The following is a 10,885-nucleotide window of genomic DNA, read 5'->3' as shown; positions in this document are numbered from 1 at the left end:
CAGAGTCATAGCCAGGCACGCTGACCTTTAATAACTGCTTACAGGTTTGATGGTAGAGATGGCTCTTTTGTCCGAGGAAAGGTTTCTGAAGATTTCTGCTTCCAACTGGCTGAAGAGTGACAAGTTTGTAGGAATCTTGCTCATCCTTGTTTGTCTTCCACTTACTGAGGCTGCAAGGTGAAGGTGAAGTTGGTGGCATGCTAGGTTGGTTTTATTGAGACAAGGTACAAAGAGTGATGAAGAAGTAGAGGAGACATACGTGATGGCGTCAGGGGTAGTTAGATGAAATTTAAGTTCTGTACTTGGGATGTGCAGCCCATGACTGGAGGTACTGCCCAAACAATCCATGCCTCTCAGATTGGAATGGAACACACTTGTCAAAGATGATATGAGTACCAACTTGGCTGCTGCTCACCCTGAGGAGAATCGTGTACAATGGGTGTATCCTGACAGTCCTGACACAGATATAGGGGACACATCACAAAAGATTTAAAGAAAGCTAATAAGTTTGAAAGGATGAATTAACCCAGTAGCAGCGACGGGCCAAATTTGTGCCATGATATAAACCCCCCCAAAAAGATGATACATAATCTGATAACAAATGCTTTGATATGTATTATGAAATGGTTTGTGTGAGGGGTGATTTTTTCTCATTTTTCTCGCTTAGAGGGACCATTAAGAAACACGATCCCCGCTGCTACCGAGTTTAAAGAAAAATGCTTAGTATATAACATGGGGGATACAGAAAACAAGCATCACAGGCTAAAGAAGAGACAGGTTGAAGATACTCACGTGAGGATTAAGAAGTGGACTTAGGCAGGTCATGTCATGCATAAAGCTGATAACAGGTGGACAGCAAGTAGTGTGGCGACCCAGGAATTGTGAACGTCGACGCAGAGACCGGACCAGCAGGCGGAGAGATGAAACATGAGCATTTGGCAGAGCAGGATGAAATGCTCAAACACTGAACAGACAGAGGTGGAGGAAGTGGAGGACATTGGGAAAGGCCTTTGTCATGAAGTGGACTATATAGGTATGACCAAACACACACACACACACACACACACACACACATTTCCCAAGCGTACACATTTGACACAGTTTTCGTGGGAGTTTTGGGCATTTCCATGGGTAGTTCAATGACCCTGCTGATAGTTTGACCCTTATTCTATACCATTAACCTAAAAAAACAATCATTAGAGCCCAGTTAATCTCCTTTTTGTCCCATGAAAATAGTTGACTTATACGAGGCCCTTTAAAAAGCGCGGGAGGGTTGCCATGGTGACCGCGGCGGCGTGTAAACAAACAAACGTGGAGAGGAATTTTGCGTGCAGGCGGCGGCGTGAAGGTCCTCACCCTGCCTTCCTGAGGGTGCCACGGGAGGAGACACGGAGTAGCGAGGGGGCAGGAGGCGCACAGACGCGTCATATGAGCCTGGGAGCGTCTTCGGTGAGCTGAGGGCAATGGGAGGGAGGGAGGGAAGGGTGTGGAGGAGGTGGCTAAGGGAGGAAGGGTGTGGAGGAGGTGGCTAAGGGAGGAAGGGAGGGAAGGAAGAGATGGCTTAGAGAGGAAGGGAGGGAAGGAAGAGATGGCTAAGGGAGGAAGGGAGGGAAGGAAGGGATGGCTAAGGGAGGAAGGGAGGGAAGGAAGAGATGGCTAAGGGAGGAAGGGAGGGAAGGAAGAGATGGCTAAGGGAGGAAGGGAGGGAAGGAAGAGATGGCTGAGGGAGGAAGGAGGAAGGAAGAGATGGCTAAGGAGGAAGGAGGGAAGGAAGAGATGGCTAAGGGAGGAAGGGACGGAAGGAAGAGATGGCTAAGGGAGGAAGGGAGGGAAGGAAGAGATGGCTAAAGGGAAGAAGGGAGGAAGGAAGAGATGGCTAGGGAGGAAGGGAGGAAGGAAGAGATGGCTGAGGGAGGAAGGAGGAAGGAAGAGATGGCTAAGGAGGAAGGAGGAAGGAAGAGATGGCTAAGGAGGAAGGAGGAAGGAAGAGATGGCTAAGGGAGGAAGGGAGGAAGGAAGAGATGGCTGAGGAGGAAGGGAGGAAGGAAGAGATGGCTAAGGGAGGAAGGGAGGAAGGAAGAGATGGCTAAGGGAGAAGGGATGGAAGGAAGAGATGGCTGAGGGAGGAAGGGAGGGAAGGAAGAGATGGCTGAGGGAGGAAGGGAGGGAAGGAAGAGATGGCTGAGGGAGGAAGGGAGGGAAGGAAGAGATGGCTAAGGGAGGAAGGGAGGGAAGGAAGAGATGGCTAAGGGAGGAAGGGAGGGAAGGAAGAGATGGCTGAGGGAGGAAGGGAGGGAAGGAAGAGATGGCTGAGGGAGGAAGGGAGGGAAGGAAGAGATGGCTTAGGGAGGAAGGGAGGGAAGGAAGAGATGGCTGAGGGAGGAAGGGAGGAAAGGAAGAGATGGCTAAGGGAGGAAGGGAGGGAAGGAAGAGATGGCTAAGGGAGGAAGGGAGGGAAGGAAGAGATGGCTATGGGAGGAAGGGAGGGAAGGAAGAGATGGCTAAGGGAGGAAGGGAGGGAAGGAAGAGATGGCTAAGGGAGGAAGGGAGGGAAGGAAGAGATGGCTATGGGAGGAAGGGAGGGAAGGAAGAGATGGCTGAGGGAGGAAGGGAGGGAAGGAAGAGATGGCTGAGGGAGGAAGGGAGGGAAGGAAGAGATGGCTAAGGGAGAAAGGGAGGGCAAGAAGAGATGGCTGAGGGAGGAAAGGAGGGAAGGAAGAGATGGCTGAGGGGGGAAATGGTTTGTGTGAGTGATGATTTTTTTCTCATTTTTCTCGTCATTAAGAAACATGATCCCCGCTGCTACCGGGTTAAGCATTTCAGCAACCAAGCACACACATTTAGCAAGGCTTTTGTAGGAGTTGTGGGCATTTCCAGTGGTAGTTTTATGGCCCTGGTGGTAGTCTGACCCTTCTTCTTTACTGTGAACATGAAAAAGACTCACTATAACCCTTTTAATCTCCTTTCTAGTCTTTGAAAATAGTTAATGCAAGAGGAGGAAGTGTCTGAGAATACCAATCTTAGTGTTTTGTGACTATGATGGGCCATGATTCACAAGCAACCCCCCATGTTTCAGGCAGCAGCAGCACCGCCTGAGAGCTGTGACTATGATGAAGTAACGGAAATCTCGACAACAGAGACATCGGAGGGTAGCCAGTCTCATCTGCAGGTCCCCCGCCCCGAGAACACAGCCACCCCCCCACCCCCCCAGCACCCTGTGAGTCATTGTGGGTAGTGGAGGCTGTGGAGGAAGGAAGTTAGTTCAGACTTTGTGCTCAGATTGGGATTGTAAAGATACCTTATTAGTTTGTATTTTTAGGATTTCAGGCGTTAGTTTCCAGCTTTGGCATCAGTGTTTCCCATGACGGCTGAGAAGAGTTTTTAAGTTTTTTCATTGCTACTTCCACATCTTTATAGAACTTTTCCACTTCAGCATCATTATAAGTTGGTGTTGTACACAAGTTTAAAATATTTTGTGTCTTATTAATTTTCATAATGATTACAGTATTCATTTGTTGATGCTTAATAATTCTTATACATCTCTCTGCCGAATTTTTGTTTATCAAGAAATCAACCACATATTCCATCCTATCTGCAAGGCTTTTGTAGCACAAGATATGTTTATCAGACAACAGGTAATACGAATGCCCCACTTGTCCTCTTAACCTATAATATCCCACACAATTGTTTCACTTCTAGCATTTTGCTTTTTAACATTATATGTTGCCATAGTTATTGAGGTCTTTGTCTTAGATTTTGATTAGAGAATTGCTGTGTCAGTAATTCCCCTCATCATCTCCTCCAAGGAAGACCCTCCTCCCCAATCCCGCACAGCTAAGCCAGAGTCCACCCAGCCCCCACCCAGTGCTGCTGCTGCCGCTGCCATGACCACGGCCGAGGAGGAAGAGTTTGAGCCCAAGGTGGAGGACAAGGTAGGCTGAGTCCTGTATATTGTTTGTTTTGCTTACTATGTGCTTTTTGAAGCTACTAAGTATGTTTGTTAGTCATTCATTGCTAACAAAAAAGCCAGTGCCTTAGTCTACTACTTTAAATTCTCTAAGATGTAAATTCTTCTCTATTTCTGTGCCACTTTGCTTACACATTAGGGCCAAGATCATGCCATTTTTTAACCTCATGATAGTCTGCCTTTTGTGTAGAAGGTTTGCCATCTGTAATGTAATGTTGTGTGGTTTGCTGTGATGTAGATAATTGATTTGATTCACTTAATGAGGTTGGACTTAATTTCCAGTATACTTAAGTTTGTAAGTCATGTAAAGCTGCTCTGGTAAGTTTGTGTAAATGAGCCTTGCTAACAAAGGCTCTTCTGACCCACCGGCGCGCTGTGACCACAGGGCGGTGAAGCCCTTCCGGAGGGGCCTTTGGACCCCCCCACCGCTAGTGATGGTGGTGATGGTGGAGATGGTGGGGGAGGCGATGATGCTGGTGATGGTGGGGAGTTATGGGAAGAGGTTGAGGAGGTAGAAGGGAACATGGATGGTCTTCAAGAGGATGAAAATGATGACTTTCAGCCTGGCCCGTCCCATGCCCCTCCTCCTCCCCACCTTGCCCCCTCCTCCCCCCACCACCAGGATCATCCACACTACCACATGGGGAGGTCCCAAGGCGATGATGATACAGATGAGGACAACATGGGAGAAACCACTGTAAGGCCCACCAGTCCCATCCTCACAGCCTTGAATGTAGAGCTTCATCTTTTTCACTTGTCTGCCGTGTGGAACAAAACTTTTGCCTCTGTTAATGTTTTCTGTCAGTGCACACACATACAAATCTGCTGAAGTTTGAAGTTAAGGCTGAGAAGTTAATGTGAATACTTGGCACAGACAAAAAATGTAATCATGCCAGTGCAATGCAGACTATACAGTTACTTTCTTCCACACTTGGGGCACACACCTGATGGGCTTCATGAGGACTGGCAGAGTGTGAGTGGATGAGGGAGGATCTTCATATTGACTATAGAGTAAACAAAGTGATAGAAATAAATGCCTTGCTGCCAGTGCCCATGGAGCCTGCCCGGCGGTGGCCTGGATATGAGTGCACCAACAGCGTCTGCCCTAGGAGTAAGGCGCACTGAAGGAGCTTTGGGTTAACCTCTCTGAGTGTCGAGAGAACACGTCTGTGATCATGACTCTTTATGTAGAAGGACCACCAAGGCCAAAGAGCTAAACTGAATTAAAATTTAAAGGAATCAAAGTGAAATCAAAATATAAAAGTTGTTGTGGGAGTTGTTGACTCTGAGGAGTGTGATCACATCCATTGTCTCTGTTTTGCATTCTATGCCTTCCCAACTGTATCTTAAAAAGTTAGTTCTGTATGATTAAAGACTATGAATAAGTGTAATGTTAGTGAGGTTTGTCATTGCACACTTAGGAGCATGAGTGTACACAGACCTAAATGAACCAAAATCAGGAAATACTAAAAAGCAGTAAGAGTATTGACAGTGTGTAAATACAAAGGTAAATAGAGGGTTTGATTTGTAGATTGGGATGATGTTCAGTAAAAGAAAACTTAGGTTAGTTAGTATGCGATCTCAGTATTCTAATTGCTTTCTTCTTTTGTCTTGCGTGCTGTCAGCTCTGGACGTGACTTGTCAGATGCATTTTATTGTCATGCAGCCGTTTACCTTTGCTTTGATCATGAGTGTGACCGTGTACATACACATTCCTCTGCTTCATGGGTGTTGACATGTTTACTAATTTATAAAATCCTTACTTTTCACTTTGAACAGCAAGTATGTATTCGTTGCAAAATCTCTAACACTGATACAAAATATTTCATTAAGCCTTTGAAAATTATAAATATTAATAAAGGTGGCACTATTTCAGGGCTTGAGTGACATAGGGGTAATGGGAGGCCCTGGACAGCCCATGCCCCTTGCTCACCCTGCCAGTAGTGTGCCCAACGGGAGCGGGGACGAGGATGACGATGACGATGAGGAAGAGGATGGCCAGGCCCCGGCCCCTGAAGGGTGAGTATCGTGGGAAGGTGTGAAGCAGAAACACTGAAATGCATAGAGGCAAAGTAAGATTATAGTTTGGTATGCATCTGTGAAAGGCTGAGGAGGAAATGAAGCAAAGCATAAAAAGAGAGGAGGTAGTATGTTTGGATGAAGGCAAAGTAGTTATTCATATCACTCATGCCTGAAGCCCAACCCACTGTATCCTCGGCAGGGCCTATGACCCAGCAGACTATGAACACCTGAGCGTCAGCCCGGAGATATCGGAGCTGTTCTCGTACATCACACGCTACACACCGCAGGCCATTGAGCTGGAGCACCGCCTGCGTCCCTACATCCCGGACTATATTCCAGCCGTGGGGGACATTGATGCCTTCATAAAGGTGGGCGAGATGTTGTAATCATCTCAGTTAATATGCCTTGTACACTCTGAATCTCTTAGTTGTCCATGTAGTATGGAGGCTTTAGGGAATTGTAGGTGGATTGTCTTCATGGTAGGAAGGATTCACGTAGGAGTAAGGAATTAGGTGCATTTCAAGAGTTCAGGCAGATTGTTACTGCTGAGTAGTCACTGTATCATGACTGTAAGCCAAAACAGTTTGGTTCCCCAGAGTACAGGAGGATACAAAAGGGTATAATTAAATCACAAGAAGCTATAGCTGCCACATATGTCAGCTCCTTAGAACCAACAGTTAACCATCTGCCCTCCTCATCTGTAAATCCATCTGAAACTTTCTATTGTATCTACATTAACTACACCACTGCTTGTTCTGTTTTTTCATCTACTATCGTTTTGGTAAACCAGTTTTTAGTTCAGGTAATTTCAATGTGTTCCAAAGGAGAATAATAATACTGAAAGGAATCAAGTGAAACTGAGAAGTTATTTCCTTTCCTCTTCCCTGACCTTATGGGCAGATCCCGCCCCCTGACGGTAAGCCCTCCATGGTGGGCCTGGAGGTCCTGGACGAACCCAGCGCCCGGCAGAGTGATGCCACGGTGCTGGACCTGCAGCTGAGGGCCCTCGCCAAGCACACCACTGCTAAGTCTATGGTGAGGGGGTTATGTAGTAGGGAGAGGCATTCAGTTCTCATATTCATCAATAATATTGATAATACATGCCTCGTAAACCTCTTGTAATCTTTTATGTATGTGAGATCGTGTTTTGGTTTTCATTAAAGCCATATGATGTATTTGCTTCCAGTATTCTTTCAAATAAGTCTAATCCTTCAGTTTTCATCTTAACCAGTTTAGGGCACTCTACAAAGACATGGCCTTAACCCACCTTTTGCCCAGGAGAGATATTTGATGCTTACATCTTAGAAATACACACTCCTTCCATCTTATTTCAGTCTGTCAAAACAGTGGAGAACGCCGAGAAGAATGGCAAGGTGATAGAGAAGTGGGTGCGGGACATCAGTGAGCTACACCGAAGCAAACCTCCGCCCACCGTCCACTACAACAAGTTAGTGTCTCTGAGGGGGGCCGTGCCAAGGCTGCCACACCTCAGCAGCAAGACGGCAGTGTTGTTACCTTGTTAGAATAGACTCACACTTGGTTAAGTTTGTTGTGATCACATTACATGTAGTCTTTTATTCTGTGTAAAGTACCAAGTTTCAGAGATACCCTTGCTTGCAATGCTTTTATGATAGATATACATCCCCATATTGTACTGACGGTATGAGTGGAGATATAAAATAACGGGGAGCTGTTGGTGACGGGTTCCTCTCATTGCAGACGCATGCCAGACATCGACACCCTGATGCAGGAGTGGCCCGGGGAGGTGGAGGAGCTGCTCAAGGAAGTCAACCTCCCCACGGCAGCCCTGGAAGTGGAGCTCTCAGACTATGTGGACATCATTTGTGGTAAGTTTTCAGGCTTCAACTCTCTAAGAGCCTTTGTTGGATGTTGGCTTCTTGAAGGATGTTAGGACTCTGAAAAGGATGTTAACCCGATAGCAGCGGGGATCATATTTTTTAATGGTCCCTCCAAGCGAGAAAAATGAGAAAAAATCACCCCTCACACAAACCATTTCATAATATATATCAAAGCATTTGTGATCAGATTATGTATCATCTATTTTTTTGGGTTTAAATCATGGCACAAGTTTGGGCCGTCGCTGCTACACGGTAAATCCACAAATTTGGCCTGTCGCTGCTACTGGGTTAAGGGACATTTCAGTGCTAATGATACCTGCTCACCAAGCCCTGAAGAAACTCTGTTCCAAGCCTCCCTCTTAGGTCAGCACTATCAGAACAACAAATGGTTGCCTCAAGTCAGACATGGATGGGCAGAGGGCTTGTTGGACTGAATAGTTTGGGCAGCCCTACAAACAGGCAGCCCCCAACTTCTAGTTTACAAATAGTGGATGATCCTGTTAATTAACTGATACATCCCTTTTAGTCACCTCTCACGACATGCAGAAGAAGATGGAGGCATGCATTCTATTTTTTTACATCAAAGGAAGGGAAAAAGGGAAGGAAGCTCAAGAACATAAACAAAAAACAAAGAGCCTGCTAAATGCTGCTCCCTCAAAAGAAAATTGATTGAGTGGCTAGAAAGGGAGGTCAATTTCAGAAGGAGGAAATACAGATAGAAGAAAATTCCTGTGTCATTTGATTCTGCAGGATGATGTATATTTTGAGTTGTCCATGAAACTAGTGGCTTTCTGTGTTACAGCCGTGATGGACATCCCTGTGTACAAGAGTCGGGTGCAGTCCTTGCATGTCCTCTTCACCCTCTACTCGGTCTTCAAGAACTCGGCCCACTTCAGGCAGCTGGCTGAGGAAAACTACATAGAAAACGATGACTCCACGGGTGACCAATTAGTCCTTGAGTAATGTTCCCTTGCCATGTATGTGCTGAGAGGGAGAGAGAGGTGACTTCCATGGCTATACTGACAGGGCCTGTGATGACCTCTCTGTACAGTGAAAGTAAAAGTGATCAGTTCTCTATATATTGGCGACTTATCAAAAGATGGCAGAGCAGGAGAAGCACCAACATCTTATAAATTGATACTTTGGTTAGCTAGCAGGTGTCTTGTTCATGGAGGTGATCCTTGTGTGTGTTTGGTCCAGGGAAGTCATCATTCTAGTCATATATCAGATCTGTGCCTCAAGGTAACAGACTGGCAGCATGTTATAGCAGCTCAGATATACAGATACATAGATGTGATATTGATGTGCAAGTTGTTCCATATATTTAATAGAGGTAGTAGACACTCACCGTCCGTTAAAATATCTTTACTTCATGAGATTATCTGTGGTCTGTGAAACTGATACTATTTAGAAATACATATATTCTCATCAATCTAACTTTTGGGAACCTCAGATATATGAAAATTAACCCAGTAGCAGCAGGGATCATGTTTTTCAATGGTCCCTCTAAGCAAGAAAAATAAAAATAAATCATTATTCCCACAAACCATTCCATAATATATATCAAAGCATTTGTGATCAGTTTATGTATCATCTGTTTTGGGGGGTTTATATCATGGCACAAATTTGGCCCGTCGCTGGTACACGGTAAAGCCACAAATTTGGCCCGTCGCTGGTACCGGGTTAATGTCAAGTTGGGCAGAGTTTGAATATGGCTTTCTAAAGTGTTTTATCTCTATCTCTGCAACGTATTCATTCCCTTGCCTCTTTTCTTTATTCGTTTTACTTTTTTGGTTCATTCGTTGTCTTGTATGTGCCAACTCTTCAACTGCCCCTTAATCATAACTGCATTCACATCCTCCTTGCTGTATTTCCCCCTCTATATTTTCCTTTCCTTTCCATCCATATGTTTATTACTCTTATTTCCCCTTCTATGTTACTTTATTTTTCATTGTTACTTTATTTCCCTTTTTTTCATTACTTATTTCTCTTGCAGCTTCATCCATGTACCCAAACTCTTATGCATATCCTCAGTTTGCTTTGTTTTCCTTTCCTTATTCCCTTGTTTCCCATCTTTATTTCTCACGCACATCCTTATTGCTTTGTTTCCCCTCTCAAATTTTTTCATTATTTATTTCTCTTCCTGTTTCATCCATGTACCCAAACTCTTATCTATATTCTCAGTTTTCTTTGTTTCTCTTTCCTTATTCCCTTGTTTCCCATCTTTATTTCTCAAGCACATCCTTATTTCTTTATTTCCCCTCTCAAATTTTTTCATTATTTATTTCTCTTCCTGCTTCATCCATATACCCAAACTCTTATGCATATCCTCAGTTTGCTTTGTTTTCCTTTCCTTATTCCCTTGTTTCCCATGTATATTTCTCACGCACATCCTTATTGCTTTGTTTCCCCTCTCAAATTTTTTCATTATTTATTTCTCTTCCTGCTTCATCCATGTACCCAAACTCTTATTCATATCCTCAGTTTGCTTTGTTTTCCTTTCCTTATTCCCTTGTTTCCAATCTTTGTTTTTCACGCAGATCCTTATTGCTTTATTTCCCCTTTCAAATTTTTTCATTATTATTATTTTCTCTTCCTGCTTCATCCATATACCCAAACTCTTATGCATATCCTCAGTTTGCTTTGTTTTCCTTTCCTTATTCCCTTGTTTCCAATCTTTGTTTCTCACGCTCATCGTTATCATCCTTATTGCTTTGTTTCCCCTCTCAAATATCATCGGTGGTTTATTTCCCTTCATGAGCTTATTTTTCTTTCTCTATTACTTTGTTTGTCATCTTTATTTCTCATGCATATCCTTATTGTCTTGTTTCCCTTCTAATATATCACCGGTAGGGTACTTCATTTCTTATCATTTCTTTATTTCTCCTTATAACTTATTTTCTTGCATTTTCACCCATACCAGAACTCATACATTCCCTCATTATTACTTTATTTCTTTCGTTATTCCTCTGTTTCCAGTTTCATAGCTTATTATATTACCGGCACTTAATTTTCCAGCATTTTTTTGTTTTCCTTT

The 10,885-nt window shown here is 44.3% G+C and overlaps 1 protein-coding gene across 4 annotated transcripts; it reads left to right on the top strand.

Moving 5' to 3' along the window:
• Window positions 1-1,305: 1,305 nt before the first annotated feature.
• LOC126989055 (intraflagellar transport protein 46 homolog) lies at window positions 1,306-9,421 on the top strand. Of its 4 annotated transcripts, XM_050847604.1 has the most exons (10): window positions 1,306-1,449; window positions 3,077-3,217; window positions 3,807-3,932; window positions 4,353-4,664; window positions 5,844-5,986; window positions 6,189-6,357; window positions 6,890-7,024; window positions 7,324-7,436; window positions 7,709-7,836; window positions 8,651-9,421. In XM_050847604.1, the coding sequence occupies exons 1-10, from the start codon at window positions 1,429-1,431 to the stop codon at window positions 8,809-8,811; spliced, it is 1,449 nt and encodes a 482-aa protein (XP_050703561.1). In that variant the 5' UTR covers window positions 1,306-1,428; the 3' UTR covers window positions 8,812-9,421. The 4 variants fall into 4 exon arrangements, with proteins under 4 accessions (XP_050703561.1, XP_050703564.1, XP_050703563.1 ...); XM_050847607.1 differs by lacking the exon at window positions 4,353-4,664; XM_050847606.1 differs by lacking the exon at window positions 1,306-1,449 and having other exon boundaries at window positions 3,835-3,932.
• Window positions 9,422-10,885: the final 1,464 nt, after the last annotated feature.

This window comes from Eriocheir sinensis, unplaced genomic scaffold (assembly GCF_024679095.1).
Source record: "Eriocheir sinensis breed Jianghai 21 unplaced genomic scaffold, ASM2467909v1 Scaffold1032, whole genome shotgun sequence".
NCBI classification, from domain to species: Eukaryota; Metazoa; Arthropoda; class Malacostraca; order Decapoda; family Varunidae; genus Eriocheir; species Eriocheir sinensis.
Note: the sequence above shows the minus strand (reverse complement) of the source record. Positions and strands in the feature narration are given on the sequence as shown.

Excerpts from the sequence above, each read along its gene's own strand:
- LOC126989055 (XM_050847604.1), top strand. The coding sequence starts at position 1,429 with ATGAGCCTGGGAGCGTCTTCG. Across the intron at positions 1,450-3,076 it reads TGAGCCTGGGAGCGTCTTCG|GCAGCAGCAGCACCGCCTGA; the intron begins GTGAGCTGAGGG and ends CCCATGTTTCAG. Across the intron at positions 3,218-3,806 it reads CCCCACCCCCCCAGCACCCT|GAAGACCCTCCTCCCCAATC; the intron begins GTGAGTCATTGT and ends ATCTCCTCCAAG.